The sequence below is a fragment of the Populus trichocarpa genome, chromosome 12 (genome assembly GCF_000002775.5).
Source record: "Populus trichocarpa isolate Nisqually-1 chromosome 12, P.trichocarpa_v4.1, whole genome shotgun sequence".
Taxonomy (NCBI): domain Eukaryota; kingdom Viridiplantae; phylum Streptophyta; class Magnoliopsida; order Malpighiales; family Salicaceae; genus Populus; species Populus trichocarpa.
Window position 1 is genome coordinate 15,269,941 of NC_037296.2, and position 17,578 is coordinate 15,287,518.

A 17,578-nucleotide genomic window follows, 5' to 3' on the forward strand; every position below is an offset into this window, starting at 1 on the left:
CCCACTTTAATCCTTTTGTTTGTTTTAATTCCGCAAACAAACCTTTGTGAGATTTTTCTTTTAGCAAATTTGCCCTATAATAGGCTAATTTTGTCAATTGAACCCGATTGAAATCGGAAAACAAACTCATATGACGAATAGAGATCGCTAAATTAATTACAATTCAATCCAATCCAATCCAATTAAGAATTAGGTTGAACTTACAAAATAAGAGCGATATAAACTGATGTTAATTAAATTGGGGGATTTTTCTCACAGAAAACCCCCTATCGATCAGTACAAGGGTTAAATTCTTATGCTCAAAGGGTCCATTTGATAATGGAAATTATAATATACATAGTGAATTTCATGGTCACATTGTCATAATCACCATCACAATAAATTTTGCATCTTTAATTCATAATTGGGATTTCAACATAATTATATATGCTAAAACAGATTTTATAATAAAAGATCTTGAACAGAAGTTTGAGGAATTTATTTTCGCTAAATTTATTTTCGCTCATGATATAAAAAATAAAAGACCGAGTAAATCTAAAAATAATATTATAATAACCATAAATTTTTTAAAATCAAAGGATTGATTATTGCTTCAATTTATATTTTCAAGTTTATACAAATAATCGATACAACATAAATTTCTTTTAAATATTTACCTTTCTTTAGAAGTCAATATAGAATTTGAATTTTTATTATTGTCTTCAATTGTGTGCTATGTTTGTTTGTATTCGATATTTCTAAAACGTGTCAAATGAGACTAAGTTTTTTTCTTAGACAATATTAAAAGGATACATCATTCCATAATCCTAATGTTTGAATTCAAGAAGTTAATTAGGAAGGAGATTAATTATAGACAATCTCTCAAAATTCAACTCAGTTAATTATAATTTAGTTACTTACTGGTTATGGTTACTGCTGGTGGTAAAAAATAGTAGCAGTAATTAATTGAATTTAAATTGATTACCAATCGCATAGGAGGACGCAGAAAACTTGACAACCTCATCTAATTATTAAGTGGCCCATCTACGATGCTTTTTAATTAAAAATATTAAAATAATATATTTTTATTTTTTTATTATTAAAATATATTTTAAAAAATATCAATTTAATATTTTTCCAAATACAAATTAAGTTGAAATAAGCAGATTATCATATAAAAACAGACAAATATTTGAATCACAACTTCTTGAAAAAGTGAATTACACAACAACAATTTATGTCTACTATTAATTTTTATTTTCTTAATAAAAATCTATTCATTTTTTTTAATTAAAAATAACATTACACACAATTGAAGACATGCACCCTCTTTACTCATTTCTTGTTCAAGTAATTATGGAATTAATTAATTTTATGAATTGAGATTAAATTTATTTTTCTGATTCGGTATCTATAATAAAATTAGAGAATTCAAGAGAATAATACTTCCTACATTGACTTTGAGTATTATTGGCCTAAAATACTCATTTAATATATAACTTCTTCTTCTTTTTTTTAGAAATATTTTGTATCTTATTACTTATTCGTCCTTGTATATAATATTAGCCAACAAAACAAAAATAAAATATTTTAAGAATTCTAGCTCGTCAAATCATGCTTACAATTTATAATCTATTTTTAATATAGTAAACTGCAACTAATCCTTTTGCTTTATATGCCAAAGGCATTCATTGCATCCATCACAAAGTCCAAGACTCTCTTTCTCTTGTACAAGTCACCAATCCTTCTCATCATCGGTGTTCTTGGCAAAATGGGGTGCAAATCATCAGACAAGCCAAAGCCAAAGCTAAGGCACAGGAAAGGCTTGTGGTCACCTGAAGAAGATCAAAGGCTTGGAAGCTATGTCTTTCAACATGGCCATGGATGTTGGAGCTCTGTCCCCATTAATGCTGGTAATTTCCCCCCACTCATTATTCACCAGTTTCGTGCATTGCAAACCAACATGCCATTTTGCTAATGTACTTCAATTTGAATGGGAATTAGTAATAAAAATAATAATTTTGTGATGATTTTAAGCACCTAGCTATTCTCATAAATAGCTCTATATATTAGTTTTCAAGATTTTTTTTCATAGAAACAGGTGTGCTATGCTGTATCCTATAGCATTGCTCAAAAAGGTTGCATGTGTTCTTATATTTCCAGAAGCATTGCATTTTTCTTGAGCATGAGTGATCCAACTTTGATGAATCATTACCAGGAACTTTTCAAGGGCTGGACAGAATTTTCATTTTGGTGGGAGTAATTTAACTTATTGTTGAGTCTGTGTGCTATGGTTTCCGTGATCAATTATTTTAAGATGATTGTTGACAGTTAATTTTTTAATAATTTTCTCTGTTAAAACAAATGGCCCAGCTGTAAGTGAAGAGTCATCAGAGTTACTGACAAGTCTTCACGGTTCTTGAGTAAAGCCAAGCTTAAGAGTTACCTGCTTCTCATCAACTGGCTGATTCAGTTGGCTGATCATTCTTTGGTTAATTATTTAGAAATTTAGATGACTGCCTGCATCATCAAAACATCATTTGTAGCAGAATCTCTAAGTTTCAAGGGAAAAAGAATGATGATGAATTACCGTTGAAATAACTAAAAAGCCATTTGTCAGTTGACTTTCTTAAGGTCCTGATCATGAAGCGGTAGTGTTAAGTAATTATTGCACTAATGCAGGCTTGCAGAGGACTGGGAAGAGCTGCAGATTAAGATGGATTAATTACTTGAGACCAGGACTGAAAAGAGGGGCGTTTTCTACAGACGAAGAAGAGACAATCCTGACCCTTCATCGCATGTTAGGCAACAAGTAAGTAGGATTCATTAAAAATAATCACTCTTATGGCCTTAAGGACCACTCTTAACACCTTTCTGCTATTAGGTGGGATGCCCCATCAATGAGAATTAATAAGTAGGAGAGTAGGATTTGGATGATCATGGACATTTTAGGTCAAATAATAAAAATTTGCAAGAAATTCTGATAATATAGATTATTGCTAAGATGCTAGCCTAGCATGTATTCTTTGAATTGTCTGGCAAGTGCCTCCACCAAATCAAGCCACGTTTTGTTTTGATGATACTCGACAGGGATTTTTTTATAACCAGATAACATACCATTGTAGGTCAACTTGTAGTTTGAAACCTTTACAATGATGCAAGGAAACTAGAATATGATTCCATTTAAAATCCTTGAATTCAATGCGCCCGAAGCACCATAGGATTTGTGTTTCTGAATTTGTCATAACCACTGCATTATTACCTTCCTTCGTATTCATAGAGAGGAACTGATATATGGAGACAATCTGTTTTGGAATGACTAGGTGGTCTCAAATTGCACAGCATTTGCCTGGAAGAACAGACAATGAGATAAAGAACCATTGGCATTCCTATTTGAAGAAAAAGTTGTTCAAAGCTGAAGGAATGGAATCTCCTAATAAGACTCAATCTGCCAGCTCAAACTCAGACAATATGGATCTTTCACCCTCTCCCAAAAGGCTTAAAATGCAAAGTCCTGAATCGTCAATGAATATGGAAAAACCATCAACTGATATCGACCGGCCGGTACTTCCACGGATGTTTGACTATCTTAAAGAACCTAACAGAAGCTCCTTATTACCAAAGGTTATGTTTGCTGAGTGGCTCTCACTTGACAGCTTTGCAAGTTCAGGTGAGCCTGTGGTTTCAAAGAGTACATTCGATCATAATCCAAGCTTCCAAGACACTAGTTTCATGCATCATTACTTACTGGAAGAAGGAGCATTTGGTGGCGACTATCAAAATTCTCTAAGCGATGGTTCGAGCGGCGACATTTTTAGTTCAGAATTCAAATTTGAAAGCCAGAGTCCAGGAAATGAGTTTGATTTTAGCTCTGGAGAGGATTTATGTAGGGAATTCAACTTCCGTAATATTGGTGATGTGATGTACATATGAGGGCTTAGTTCCCAAAAGCAACTGCAAGGAAGAATAACTTCTGATTATACAAAAAAGAAGAAAAAAGAAGAAGATTGATACTCAAATAAGAAGGCCTGCAGGGAAGGAATTTGTAGCTAGCTAGGCCCCTTCCAGTTCCTTCCTCAAAACCAGGCGTGTAGATAATGTAATAGGCTTTAGCAATTGTTGAGTTTGTGGTTATTCTTCCATGGAGTTGCTTTTGGAGGCACCTTGATTGTTTCAAGAATAAAGAATATGTCAATTTCTTGTCTCTTGATGATGCAAGTTCTGTTTAGTTGGTGTCTCGAGATAGAAGGTACATATACAAAAAGACATAAATATGTTTGGTTAGAGGACATAAACTTCTCAAGCTATCCCTCTGGATCTCCCTGTTCCAAGAGGTACATGGATATGTCTCCTCTATCTTCGTTTCTTCTGTCTCAAGACAGTAACAAAACCTACCTTAAACATTTGATACAAAGGAAAAACTCAAAAGGGTTTAGGGCTGCTGCAAGTAATAAATTAGATGAACAAACAAGCGCAAGAAGAGAATAATCCATGTTATTGAAAGGGTTTATATCCGTTGACTTTTGATAAATTCAGAACTAAAAATTCCATACCGGCACTACTGCCAGCACAGGCGTAGGGCTGTAAATGGAGGAATCAAAGTTTTTCTGCCTAATCCTGGGATTTATTAATGTGCATTGGAGATTAGAACGAATATAATATTCCTAAGTAGGTACTGACTCGCATTGATTAGTGTTCAAGTTCACAAAGAAGATGATGATTCATAGCATTACATAATCAAGCACAAGACAATTTTTTGTGCATAAAAAAAATATTTACAGACATTGATGGATCATTTTATAAACGGACATTGTCCTCTTAAGATTTCTGATGATGATTTTTTTTTTCATGGTATAGCTTGAACTCTTTCATGAGTTCTAGATGATAAAATTATCTGTGAGAACTAGGCTTGCCCATAACAGGATAGCAGCAACTGCAACAATGGTTGTAATTGGTGTCCATTTCAGTGCAATCACCTGATTGGGTAGCATGTTATATGTTATGATTCTGATAAAAGAAAATGGTAACCTTATGTTTGTTGCTGAAAAAATAGGATAAAAAGAAAATATAAGAGAGGAAGAGAATCCATTTTTCCTAGTAATTAATTCTACATTGTCTCTTCATTAAATGAACACACCTCTAGCAGGGGAGAACCCCAGACAGGAGAGGCTGTTCTTGGAGTCGTTGCCGGTAGTCTTTCGGAGATTTCTGACAATTGAAGAGCAGAATACATAAGATTTTTTTTGTAAACATGGTTTATGATCAATGTAACATAAAATAAGAATAATTTACCTGAATTTCTTTTTCTTTGCAGAATTTCTGATATGTGCTCTGTGATGATTTCTAAATCTTTTTTTCTATTCGCATTTAGCTTCGATAGATTAGCCTGAGTTCTCGTGTCTATATACTGCTTCCTAATACTCCCAATAACACCATCTGCAAGCCAATTTGAATAGAGGTTGCTAAGCAAAAATAAAGAAATGCCGGCATAATAGCAAGCAATTTCTGTGCATACCAAGAACACCAGTCACCAATTTTCCATGCAAATATAGCATCAAACTAAGAGAGTAGGGTTGCAGAGATTACCGAATTTAACAAAACTATATGGTCTTGTAATTTTCTCAACTAGGCTATTGTCCAATCTCTCAAACTCCTTTTGCAAGTCTTGTAGATAATGGAAAGCTAGCTTTCTTGGATATGAAGAATCGCATAATGTCATGAAGCAGGCACCATTCCCAATCAAGTAGCTTAATTTCCAAGCATAAAAAGTTAAAAACCCAAAAAAATATAAAAAAAAAACCAGCCCTGTTTTTTTCACATTGTCCTTTCCATTTTTCTAAAGAAGCAATTAACTGCACTCGATGCTTATATTAATCTCATATGTGCACAAATCTATAAGAAATCATCAAGCAATTATTATTAATACTGTTTTAAGAAATAAAGATAAGGAAAAGGATACTTGAGAGAGTGATGATCAATGCGAATGGTCATCATGGAAGGTATCAAGGCTCCTCTTGAGATTTCTTTGAGTATGAACTCACCTTGTTGCTTGTAACATAAGAAATTATCATTCTCTTCATTCACATACCTAGGCCCTTGGGCAAGAGGCAGCCCATCAATCACCCTTCCAACTATTGTTATCTTAACCATCCCAAGAAATTAATTAAGAACCGAATTAGGTTTGTATGCAGACAAGGTTTTGTGGGTTGAGGCTGAACATAAAGCTGGCCATTTATAGGGCCGAAAGGAGATCAGTGAGACTTGGTGTTGAAGTTGTTCCCTTTGGACGTGCAAAAGAAAACATGGGGGTGATGGAAAAAAGATGGGAAAAGGTTTTTTCAAGGAAATATAGAGAATATTCATTTCCTTTCTTCTACATCTTTTCATTTCTTTCTCTGCTTTATTTCTTTCTCACTATAGAAGTCTTTTTAGTTAGCGTTCTATTACTGTTTTATAGCAGAAAAGATCATGATAATTTTAAAATGAATTTTTATAATTTCAAAACGGTGACGTCTTAATTTCCACAATCTTTGTGTTTTTCAAAATAGTGACGTGTCTTTCCACCATCTCTGTGTTTTTTTATTTTAAAACAATAATCAAATGCTAAAATAGGAGCAATTAGATTTGCATTACCCACATTTATTCACATATAGAGCTTATTGTATGGGATATTTCTCTTTTAAAATGGTCATTGATATCAAAATTAATTCCTATCTTCTATAAGATTTTAATTAGATATTGGTAGGGGTGAGAAAAAAACCGAAAACAAACCGGAAAAACCAAAAAACCGAACAGTGAAAAAAACCCGATTAAACTAATTAAAATTTTGAAAAAACCGACCGGTTCGGTTTCGGTTTTATAAGCCTAAAACAAAAAAAACCGGAAAAAACCGAGTCAAACCGGTTTGAACCGGTTTTGTCCTAAAAAACCAAACCGAATCGAATCAAAATCGGTCAGTTTGAACCGGTTTTGATTTTTTTAAAAAAAAAAACTCGGTTTGGTTACTTTTTTTTGATAAAAACCAAACCGAACCGAAAATAATCATCCCTGAAAATTGGTTTTTGTACCATTCTTTTATTGATGCACATGCGGTAAGATCATAAAAAATTAAGCATCAAGGAAAAATATTCTCTTTTTTAGAATATTTTTAGTAATAAAAAAGATCATTTTAAAATAAGACTTGGTCGTACTGAATTATTAAATTGACCTGCCAGGTTGGGCTAGGGTTTATAACACTGCTTTGAATTACTATTAAGATAGTACTTAGTATATATTAAAATAGTACTTAGTATTATATGCTAATTTTTTTTAAAATATTTTTGTTTGAAAATATATTAAAATAATATATATTTTTAAATTTATTTTAAATATTAGTCTCTCAATAAAGAAAAACACACAGTATTACCGCGTACACTAAACAAACAAATCCTGTCCGGGGAGGACACCGGAAATAACTGCATCTGACTTGTCCTGGGAGTCCAATTACTGAATCCAGCTACTCTTATAAGAATTCCAATAAATTATAAATTATAAATTGTAAATTGTAAATTGTAAATGTACCCTAGTACAGCAGCATTAACTTATGAATCGTTCCACAAAGCAGGCTCATTAATGGAGGAGCTCTAGAATCCAACGGTCACTTTGATTCCGTGCTTGTATCGTATGGCAAGAGGCCCTCTGATTTTTGCCTAGCCTTTCTGCTAATGCAGCATCCGTGACCCCATGGCCATGTCAATTCGATCTGCTGGATCTCCCGGGCTTTTTTTTTTATTATTATTAAGAGATGTCTCAAGAAACAAAAATAAAAACTTGATTTATTTTTTTATAATAGAAAAGATCTAGCATTTGATTCTTCTCCAGGATATATAGGACCTAATTGATTTTCAATAGAAATTAAAAGGTTATGTTTAGTTCGTGCTTGAGACAACAACAAAAGAATTACATACAAAAATATAATATAGAAATGTGTCGGGTTGAAAAGATAAAAATAAAAATATAAAATAATTTTATTTTTTAATCTCTTTTGAAATTAATAAATTCGATCTTTTTATCTTTCAAACTGCAACCCTAAAAACTATTCTAAAATAAAATATATACTTACAAAGAATCGGTAAAGTAGATTTAAGCAATGCATCAATGAAGGGTGGAGTGAGTAACGGTAAAAGATTGGTATTTGAAAGTACAATAAGAGTTACTTTTTAAAATGTTTTTTTTTTAGAAACACATCAAAATAATATTTTTTTATTTTTAAAAAATTATTTTTCATATGAGCACAAATCCTAAAAATATAAAAAAATTATTTTTTAAAAAAAAATTTACCCAATTACTAAACTGGGGCTAAGACTTATGATGTCCAGAGATAATCACAAGCTTATTAACAATAGTACTCAAAAGCTTTTGGTTTCACGAGATATGTACTGTTTTCTAACAATAATTCTTTACCTTAATTGCCAGTTAGTCATCTACGAGACACTTATCTTGTTTGCCAATGCCCATGATTTTAGTCCTTTTGGCAATGATTATGTGAACTTGGCCCTACCCATTAATTGGGCCATTTTTTTATTTTTTATTTCTTTCACATAAAATATTAAATATTCTATTTTTTTTTTTTTGTAATCCGAGGTGTCCGGACCAGCTTACACGCACCACAACTAATCCCCGGACCCACTGAATACCCTGCAAGCCCAGTAGGCAGATAAGACACCGCGGGAGTAACAAGCGTCCACGCTGAAGCTCGAACCCAGGTGACAGAGGCAAGAAAACCTTGCCTCTGCCGCTGGGCCACAAGCCTCGGTGCAAATATTAAATATTCTATTAATTCTTATGATAAAATACACATGGCTGGCAATATATTTCTAGATGGAACTACCATAAAACTAAAACTCACTGTTTGTATTTAATAATACGGTTAAAAATACCTTTTCAGCATGTATTTTGTCTCAAAAATATCAATGTGTGCAAGTCCATTACTTTTTTTTTTTTGGATTTGAGGAAACCTCAGTTCTTGGAAAGCGTACTTTATGGGTTTAGGTGAGCGAGTAAAACCCCAGCTGTCCCAGGCTCTTATAAAAGGTGCACATCCTGACTCGAACTCGAGACCTGCTGTGCAGATCTCAAGCCCTTTGATATATTTTTTATTTTATGTGTTTGAAAATGAAAAGTATATTTTTATTTTTAATATTAATATATTAAAATTATTAAAAAAATATTTAAAATTATCAATTTAATATTACTTTTATTTTAAAAATATTTTAAAAAATAAAAACTACCACAAAATCAAAATCACATCAACACTTTAGAAATAAACTTTTCCATAGAGTAAAAGCAAGCCACTTTAAATTTCACAAGTACAGATTTCAACCTCTATTGATCTATTATCAAACAAAACCTTAGGAATACTTCACATATATATTTTTTTTTTGGGGGTGGGGGGGAATTTCCATGGTAATTTCTTGTGAATTTTCCTATTCTTGTTGTTAACGATCTTTGAAAACTTTGATCTTGATGTCTGCAAATTGATTGAGATATGCCACCAGACATATTAACAAGAAGAAGAAGAAGAAGAAGAAGAAGAAGAAGAAGAAGAAGAAGATGATGTGAACATCAGCACTCTTGTTGACCTTCTAATGTAACGTTTCAATTCACAAATTATTTCAAATACAATTTACAGACTTGATAATGTAAAATTAAGTGTAGAAATGTCATATATCATAAAAGATTTGATGTATTATTCACTATGTGATTATGAAGGTTCGAGTCTCTTTAATCTTTTAGATTAATATATTAATATGAAAATATATACTTAAAATAATTTTAGAAAGCAATTTAATTTTAATTCAAGCATAAACTGACTTAAAAAATCCATTAAATAAGCAAACTTAAGATTTTTTTTGTAAATTAATGGATCAAATTGTTTATCGAAGGTAGTTCTATCTCTCTCACTAACGATGAACTCTTGTAAGATAAAAAAAACCCATTTGATCAAGGATTTAAAACCCTGGGCACATCAATGCATATAGTGGATAGTGGATTTGGGTCACCGTCGTCGTAATAATATGTTAATAATGAATAAACCTAATGAAAATAACTTAGATTTTATGGATTTCAAGCCCTAGCTAGGCACAATAATGTAGATTTGTATCACCATCATCAATAATTAACGTGTTGATAAATAAATAAATAAATAAATAAATCTAATGAAAAATAACTTAAACTACATAGATTTACATAACAATAGATATCACAGATTTGGGTCACCACCACCATCATCGATAATGTGTTAACAAATAAATAAATCAAATGAGATATAACTTCAATTATTCCCTCGAAGAAGACTCACAGAAAGAGCATGAGAGAGTAACTTGGAGTAAAACACTACTACTTTAAGTCTTGTTTTAGCATTTTCAGAAGCTAAGATTTCAGTCCAGAATCATTGCAAAGGCATGTCCTTTCACTTCTTCACCAATTCCTTCTTGCACTCCTCAATCTTTAACCATTAGTCATTTGTTGTCAAAATGTTTTCTTTTTTGAATAAAACACACACAAAGTGAAGTTTTCTTTGCCCCTTTTCGTTGTTAATTACAGCAAAGCTCATTACATGTTAATAAGTTGACCACCAGCAAAGCTGTGTCTATGTCTTTGTATGGGACTCATTATTCTCTCCAAATTTAGGTTCTGAAGATACTTTTAACTCTTTGATGAAACCTGGCACTTGACAGTCAGCTCTTTTTATTGAGTCTAGTAAAAGTAAATGCTGGCTGACCCTATTGCTTGTTTCAAGCATTAAAACCCCAGATGACAAATCCCATCAGTTGATTTTTTTCTCATTAAAGGCTCAACCTTTTAGTAGTACTGTCATGGTGTCATATCATATCTCTTATAACTAAGAGAGCTTTGTGGGTTTTGTTGCCTGACAGTAGAGAAGATGGGGAGGGTACCTTGTTGTGATAAAGATGAAGTAAAGAAAGGACCTTGGACTCCTGAAGAAGACCAACTCTTGGTTCAGTACATTCAAAAACATGGTCTTGGTTGCTGGCGTAGCCTCCCTAAGAACGCAGGTTTCTTTTTCTTTTTCTTTTTGGCATGTTCAGCTTTAAAGTTTCAAAATTTATTGAACCCAAGTTAAAATTTGAAGAAAAGAACATGTGTAATGGCTTTGGCTTGGATTTTGGAAGGCAAATGGCCCTTCTTGATGCTTTATTATTCAAAAGGCCATGTTGTTTATGCCTTGCTGTTTATTGGTTGATTGGAATCATGCTTGGGGTGTTTTTGCTATTTCAACTTGTTAAAGAAGAGGATTTGTGACCACCCTTGAAATGATTTTGGGTTTGCCTGCCTTCTTTTATGTGGGGTTTTATTCTTTTATTTTTTCATGTCAAACGTGTTGCACTCTAGTTTCTAACCCTTGCATCTCCCTGGGAACTCTTAAGTATGTTGTGAAAAGACCTGCGATTGTACAAAAGCCACTAGCTAGCCTTCAACACAAAACAATTTTGATGAATCAAAGTTAGATATTTGGGGATAAGCTGCCCCAACTTAGATAAGTTTATGGTTGAACCTTAATTACGTGAAAAACAAATCTAATAATAATCAAATTCCAGTTGGCTTTGCTACTAGGAATTCCTTCTTAAACTCTGATTTTGAGCTCCTCGAAGTTTCTGAACATTGATGTCCTGAAGTGTTAAACATGAACAAAATATTATGATCAGGCCTCCTTCGATGTGGGAAGAGCTGTCGGCTTCGGTGGACTAACTATCTTCGCCCTGACATTAAACGTGGTCCCTTCTCTCCTGCAGAAGAGGCTACTATTGTTCATCTTCATGGCATGCTCGGTAACAAGTAATGTGCTGTTTGCTCTCATGTTTCCTGTGCATTATCTTTTGTTTGGACATTGGAGGATATGTATATGAAGATTGTTGGATTCCTGCTATATTTCTAATACACTTCTCTCAGTTTTTTTGAATTCCTGCTATTTTTCTAACGCACTTCTTTTCATTTGTTGAACTTCAATTTGGACTTTGTTTCATGAAGAGGAACTTTTGTATCCCATGTCAATATGTTCATTAGGATGAAGAAATTAATCTTTGCATAGATTTTGCTTTCTGTTTTATAGTCCCTCTAAAACTGTATCAGTTGAAAGGTCTTTATACGGGGATAAGCCAGATTTGGGATACAAAAGATTTCTTCTCATTCTTCCCGATATTCACGAATTGTTTAGAAGATGAGTTACTGATCTATGGATTTTGTATGAATGGTTCAATCTTTTTTCTCTTAGTGATAAAAAGTGCTGGATTCTGATAAGCATGTCATAAAAGTAAAGTATTATAAAAAGATGATCAAATGTTTAGGATTGCTGTTTTATCCTTTTCTTATCAGTATGCTTTCCATGTTTTACATAAACCATGCCACATCTTTTGGTCTTTCTAAGTTTTTTTTTTTTAACTCAATGCACTACTTCTCAGGTGGGCATACATGGCATCTCAATTACCAGGAAGAACAGACAATGAGATAAAAAACTTCTGGAACACCCACCTGAAGAAGCGCCTAACTTCTATTGGTCCAAAGTTGCAGATCAACCAGTCATCCTCCTCTTCTGAACCTATCAATATCAAGTGCAAATCTCCTTCAGCACGCCACATGGTACAATGGGAGAGTGCTAGAGTTGAGGCTGAGGCCCGTTTGTCAAAGCAGTCATTGCTTATTAAACCAACATCAACAGCTAAGAGCCGTCCTGATATCTTTCTCCAATTATGGAAATCTGAAGTTGGAGAAACATTTCGCATTACTGAGGAAAAATATGGAAAAACATGTGAAAGTCTTGTATCTGACACACCTCCATCGATAAAAAATGAATCTGTTTTCCTCGACGACACGGTTTCACCAAAGCCTTTCAAAACAACTACCTTCATGGACACCACGCAGGAACAAGAAGATACTTGCAAGCCAAATGAAGATGTGATGACTGTTTCAGATTCCATTGGTTCCAATGAATTTGCTGATTCTACAGATACAGCATTGAAACTACTGTTAGATTTCCCAGGAGGCAATGATATGGAATTCATAGGGGAAGAATCAGAGTTTTTTCAACTTCCTTGATTTTAGCTGCGACTGAAACTGCTTCTCGCCTTTTGCATACTGTGGTGTCGCTCAAAGGAGATGATGGTGATTTTTGGGCACCTCTCTTCTAGCCTCTTGATTTCTGGTATATAGGCTATCTAGTTTACCAAGTTGGTTGACAATTCTCCGCTTGATCTCTGAAAAAGTAGAGGCAATAGAGGTGACCGTGTTTCTAGTTTTCATCTCTGTGCCCTCCTTCCAGAATTTAAATAGGGGTCCAATGCAAAACAATGTTGGATGGAAGAATAGTTTTTGAGGTCTAAAGTTCTTCAAAGGAGTACCGGAGAATGTTTTTCTCAGCTCTGCCAGACTACCAAGTGATCCTGATAGTTCTATGGTGAACATGAAGGGTGTTTTTTTTGTATATAGAACAACATATTAGCTTAAATATAAGTTTTATTTCTAGTTTTCATCTATAGATATATTTGATCTTGTGGATAGACTGCGACACGAACCCGTAATTTCGTGCATATGGTAGAAGTTCTGTTTGATTTTCTTATCATCAACTGATTTATATCATTATGAGATATTTTCCCTCAGCCTGCTGAGCATACCTGCAACATCTTCTGGATGAGCCACAACTAACACGGTCCACTCCATGTCTTATCTGAAATTATCAAGAAAACAAGACTTTCTATTCATTTGGGTCTCAATCACATAAATCAAGATCTTTAATTTTCTGATAAATTGAGGGTTTTCTCCTCCATAAACATAGGCACACAGCAGAACCACACATCTTCTGTCTCTGTGATTTGCTCTTATACTGCAGTTTCCATTTACTTCATGATTCACATAAGCTTCTCACAAATTCAATAATTTAATTTCCAAACAATATCTTGAAATGTTCTATACACGCAAATACATCAACATGGACACACAGAATAAACGAACACTTGCCAATTCTCCCCTATTGAAACAGCAAAGAAACAAACAAACGGTAACAAATGAAGGCTTAACAACTATACAAATAATACAATTTTCAATCAAAACTGAGAAATCTCAGCCTAAAAACATCTTAAAAAGCTTCTTTGGAGTAGTTCCAGTGGCACGATATTTAGCAGCTATCTCTTCAGCCTTGAGAAGATCTTCCCCACGTTTAGCTTCGACTATCGCTTTCTTTTCTTCTGCTTCCTTGTGAATTACTGCTATTTTGTTCTTCATTTTCTCCACATATTCTGCCTTTTTCTTCTCAAGTTTTTCCTGCTCACATGCAATTATTATCAATGATGTCAAACCAATATGAAAGTCAAACAAACTTTACCAACTACAACCCTTTAAACAGCCTGAATAATTTGTTTAGCATTTAAAATATGGAGAATTGCTTCACACTACGGTAATTCATCAACTAAACATTCAGAGGACCATATGGGAAATCAAGACAAAGTTTTGCAATTCTCTCATAAGAGTTGCTGTTACCTCAATCTTCTTCAACTCAGCCTCCACAGATGCTTTCTTGCTGTTCTCCCATGATGCAATGGAAGAGAGTTTTTTGTGAGCTCTGCATAATGGATTCAGCAAATTCAATATAGTAAAATAAGAATATGACTATATCAGAATACGAAAATTGTAGAGCAGACAGGAGACGTCATCGTATTGAAAGAACTCTTGAGATTTAAAAATCATAGCTCAGTAGTGTTTTAAGATCATTCTGAGGTATCAAAGAGAGAAATTAACAAGTTGGGTATCTAGAAATGAACTGAAAATTACTAAAAAATTGCTACTAGAAAGAAAGCTCATACTTGTTTTCTGCTTTGGATTTCTCACTCTCTTCCCATGCTTTGATAAGTGATATCCTCTTCTCTGTAACAACCCTTGCAAGAACAGCATCTACACAAACAAACAAAAAAGTTGATTACTTAAGCTGATATTAATTAATCAATAACAAGAAGAACCCATAATCAAAGAAAAGAACAATCTTAAGATCTAACAATGGATACCTCTATTGACAGAGCCCTCTGTTTTCTCCTCAGCAGATTCAGATGCTTCTGCCCCAAGAAAACAAAAAATTCAAAATTCAAGGTGATAACACATATCAAACAACAAAACTAAACATGGAATTTATTTATTTTATGTTTTAAGAATCTAAAAAGATTCATCAAGTGATAGTCTGTAAAGAAACAATAAAGAAAAACATATTCTTACAGAATTACCAAACCCTAGAAAATTAAAAATCTATACAGATAAAAACAAATATTGAATCACAACAAAGAATTCAAAGTGGGTTTTTTTTCTTATGAAGAAGGTGGATAAAAGCAAGAAGAAAGAAAGAATATTTTACTCTCAACAACAGCAACTGCTTTTGACTCCTCAACCTTCTCTTCAACGAGAGGAGGAGTAGAGATTACAGTTTTCTCCTCAGCTACATCTTTTTGAGCCTTAACTTCAGGTTCAGGTTCGGCTAGTGGTGGTGGAGGAGGAGGAGGAGTTTCTGATGGGGTTTCAGTTTCCACCTTCTTTGGCTCCTCTTCTGCCATATCGTTCAACACAAGGTACAAGGAAAGTTATAGGGTAAAAAGAAATAAACCACAAGAAGATAGCTATGGAGATATATACTAGAGGTGGCTAGCCAGTAACAGTGACAGTAACAGTGACAGTGAGAGAGAGATGTGAAGGAGAGAAATAGGAGGGTGGGGGTGGTGTTGGTTGAGATATTATAGTTGGAAGAGGGTAACTGTATCTAAAATTCCAAATCAGCTTTATACATGCCAGCCTGGTATGAAACGGTGTCGCTGCGTTGCCTTGAAAAGATTCAATCGCGCGAGGTCCCAAGATTCGTATGAACCACGGAATCTTGTGGACCAGGCTGTAAAGTGCCCAAATAAAAAATTATATTTTTAATCGATCCACTTGAGACCCATTTGCATTTCTTTTCTCTCCTCTTCTTTCCGTATTATCTGACTCAAGAAATTATTTTTATATTTCCATTCCTTTAATTTAATATATTTTATTTTTCTCTTACTTTAAATTAATATTTTTTTATATTTTTAAATCATTTTGATGTATTGTTATTAAAAATAATTTTATAATTAAAAAAACTAAAGATAAAATTAGAATAAAAATTAGGTTGGGTTAAATGTTAAACTTGAGTCATTTTATAATTCGTTTGAAAAAGCAGGACAAACAAATGATGAAATTAACTATTTTCAATAACTATTGTTGTTATTATGATATATTTCCTTAAAAAGAAAATAAAAATATTGAAGTCATATGTGGTGCTGTCTTTAAGTCGTGGAAGCAAGCACCAAATATATATGTGGTCATCCTCAATAATTATTCCTTGAAGAAAAAGAAATCCCAACGACGGAAAGGGGCCGGCTTGGATTAATAGCTACATGAAACAGAAAGCAGATGGCTTTGGTTGTCAAAGGACTCGATCGATATCATCTGAAACCAACATGGGACCATGACCGTTTGATCCCTCTAATTCCCAAAAATCATGGGCTCAACTCTTGCTCCATGAATATATATCTACTCCTTTAATTTATCTTATGCATTATTCGACTGATTTCATATGTTAACTTGTGATATAGGATTAATTTAGGATAGATGGGGTCTCAAGAATTTGATCAGTTTAGAAAAACACAATCAAAACTTGTTGATTTATTTTTTCTAAATGATATAGGTTTTTTTATAAAATATAAAAAAATAAATTAATCTGAATAAATCCAATAAATTTGTGATCCGAGACTTACCTCGAGTTGACGCGAAAACCAGCTTTAAAACTTATGGTACTACTTGTATTTAATTTGCCATAAATCTCCATGATTGAGCGACGGGGATTAATTGGGGAACTTCTCACGCACTTGCATAATGTAACTTCTTCACATTCTCCTTTTTTAAAAAAAAAAAAAATCAAACAACAAAGATATATACCATCATATCAAGTATTTTATTCTTGATAAGATTAATCTAGTCTGAATCCATGAATATATTAATCTTTATCTAGAACATATCATGTATCTCATAATGATATATTGTGAGGTCACGAAAATATTAGAATTAATTGTATTAAAAAAAATATACCTGGATTATAGAATCTATAGAAGCAATATAGAGCGAGGTGGTGGTTCGCTAGTTTTGCCAGCTTACCAAGCGATTATCAATGGCATCTCGTTGAAACACCCTTGGATTAATCAAATGGATGAATGATGATACAGCTTTACAAGTTGTCTTCATTACTATGATTCCATGTTTAAAAAAGTACCCAAGTGGCCGAAGCTAGTACTTCACTTCGCATTTTAGCCTTCTATTTCTATATATATATATATTCATCAACCATTTGGTAGATATGGACACTTAGCTAGCTAGATCTGTCCAAGCATAATATCATATGATGAACATGCATGTAGCCAGCCAGACACAGCTTGAAAGTTACTCATCCGAAGCCACCTTCTCTCGATTAAATCTTGTGAATTAGTCAGTGATATAACTCATACTGGTCACCACCTGTCAAGAAAACACTCAAAACGACCTTAGAAAAACA

The 17,578-nt window shown here is 33.4% G+C and overlaps 3 protein-coding genes and 1 pseudogene across 4 annotated transcripts; 2 read left to right on the top strand and 2 right to left on the bottom strand.

Annotated features, from left to right (window-relative positions):
- The first annotated feature begins 1,662 nt into the window (after window positions 1-1,662).
- On the top strand, window positions 1,663-4,183 carry LOC7482089 (transcription factor LAF1). Its single transcript, XM_002318782.4, has 3 exons — window positions 1,663-1,892; window positions 2,662-2,791; window positions 3,303-4,183. The coding sequence occupies exons 1-3, from the start codon at window positions 1,751-1,753 to the stop codon at window positions 3,910-3,912; spliced, it is 882 nt and encodes a 293-aa protein (XP_002318818.3). The 5' UTR covers window positions 1,663-1,750; the 3' UTR covers window positions 3,913-4,183.
- A 450-nt stretch (window positions 4,184-4,633) lies between these two features.
- LOC7484384 (25.3 kDa vesicle transport protein) lies at window positions 4,634-6,382 on the bottom strand. Of its 2 annotated transcripts, none has more exons than XM_002318189.3 (5): window positions 5,939-6,382; window positions 5,566-5,726; window positions 5,272-5,415; window positions 5,117-5,187; window positions 4,634-4,955 (listed from the first exon to the last, which is right to left on the bottom strand). In XM_002318189.3, the coding sequence occupies exons 1-5, from the start codon at window positions 6,127-6,129 to the stop codon at window positions 4,857-4,859; spliced, it is 666 nt and encodes a 221-aa protein (XP_002318225.1). In that variant the 5' UTR covers window positions 6,130-6,382; the 3' UTR covers window positions 4,634-4,856. The 2 variants fall into 2 exon arrangements, with proteins under 2 accessions (XP_002318225.1, XP_052301839.1); XM_052445879.1 differs by having other exon boundaries at window positions 4,868-4,986.
- A 3,906-nt stretch (window positions 6,383-10,288) lies between these two features.
- On the top strand, window positions 10,289-13,634 carry LOC7482088 (transcription factor MYB17-like; annotated as a pseudogene).
- A 259-nt stretch (window positions 13,635-13,893) lies between these two features.
- Window positions 13,894-15,834, bottom strand: LOC7482087 (remorin). Its single transcript, XM_002318188.4, has 5 exons — window positions 15,374-15,834; window positions 15,033-15,080; window positions 14,835-14,922; window positions 14,512-14,593; window positions 13,894-14,295 (listed from the first exon to the last, which is right to left on the bottom strand). The coding sequence occupies exons 1-5, from the start codon at window positions 15,567-15,569 to the stop codon at window positions 14,095-14,097; spliced, it is 615 nt and encodes a 204-aa protein (XP_002318224.3). The 5' UTR covers window positions 15,570-15,834; the 3' UTR covers window positions 13,894-14,094.
- Window positions 15,835-17,578: the final 1,744 nt, after the last annotated feature.

What these genes read in the sequence shown, in the direction of transcription:
- LOC7482089 (XM_002318782.4), top strand. Translation starts at nt 1,751, where the DNA reads ATGGGGTGCAAATCATCAGACAAGCCAAAGCCAAAGCTAAGGCACAGG. An exon ending in CTCTGTCCCCATTAATGCTG is followed by an intron (nt 1,893 to 2,661) that starts GTAATTTCCCCC and finishes GCACTAATGCAG; the next exon opens with GCTTGCAGAGGACTGGGAAG. An exon ending in CATCGCATGTTAGGCAACAA is followed by an intron (nt 2,792 to 3,302) that starts GTAAGTAGGATT and finishes TGGAATGACTAG; the next exon opens with GTGGTCTCAAATTGCACAGC.
- LOC7484384 (XM_002318189.3), bottom strand. Translation starts at nt 6,129, where the DNA reads ATGGTTAAGATAACAATAGTTGGAAGGGTGATTGATGGGCTGCCTCTT. An exon ending in ATATAGTTTTGTTAAATTCG is followed by an intron (nt 5,416 to 5,565) that starts GTAATCTCTGCA and finishes ATTGGCTTGCAG; the next exon opens with ATGGTGTTATTGGGAGTATT. An exon ending in GCAAAGAAAAAGAAATTCAG is followed by an intron (nt 5,188 to 5,271) that starts GTAAATTATTCT and finishes TTCAATTGTCAG; the next exon opens with AAATCTCCGAAAGACTACCG.
- LOC7482087 (XM_002318188.4), bottom strand. Translation starts at nt 15,569, where the DNA reads ATGGCAGAAGAGGAGCCAAAGAAGGTGGAAACTGAAACCCCATCAGAA. An exon ending in AGAGGGCTCTGTCAATAGAG is followed by an intron (nt 14,923 to 15,032) that starts GTATCCATTGTT and finishes TTGTTTGTGTAG; the next exon opens with ATGCTGTTCTTGCAAGGGTT. An exon ending in CTGAGTTGAAGAAGATTGAG is followed by an intron (nt 14,296 to 14,511) that starts GTAACAGCAACT and finishes GCATGTGAGCAG; the next exon opens with GAAAAACTTGAGAAGAAAAA.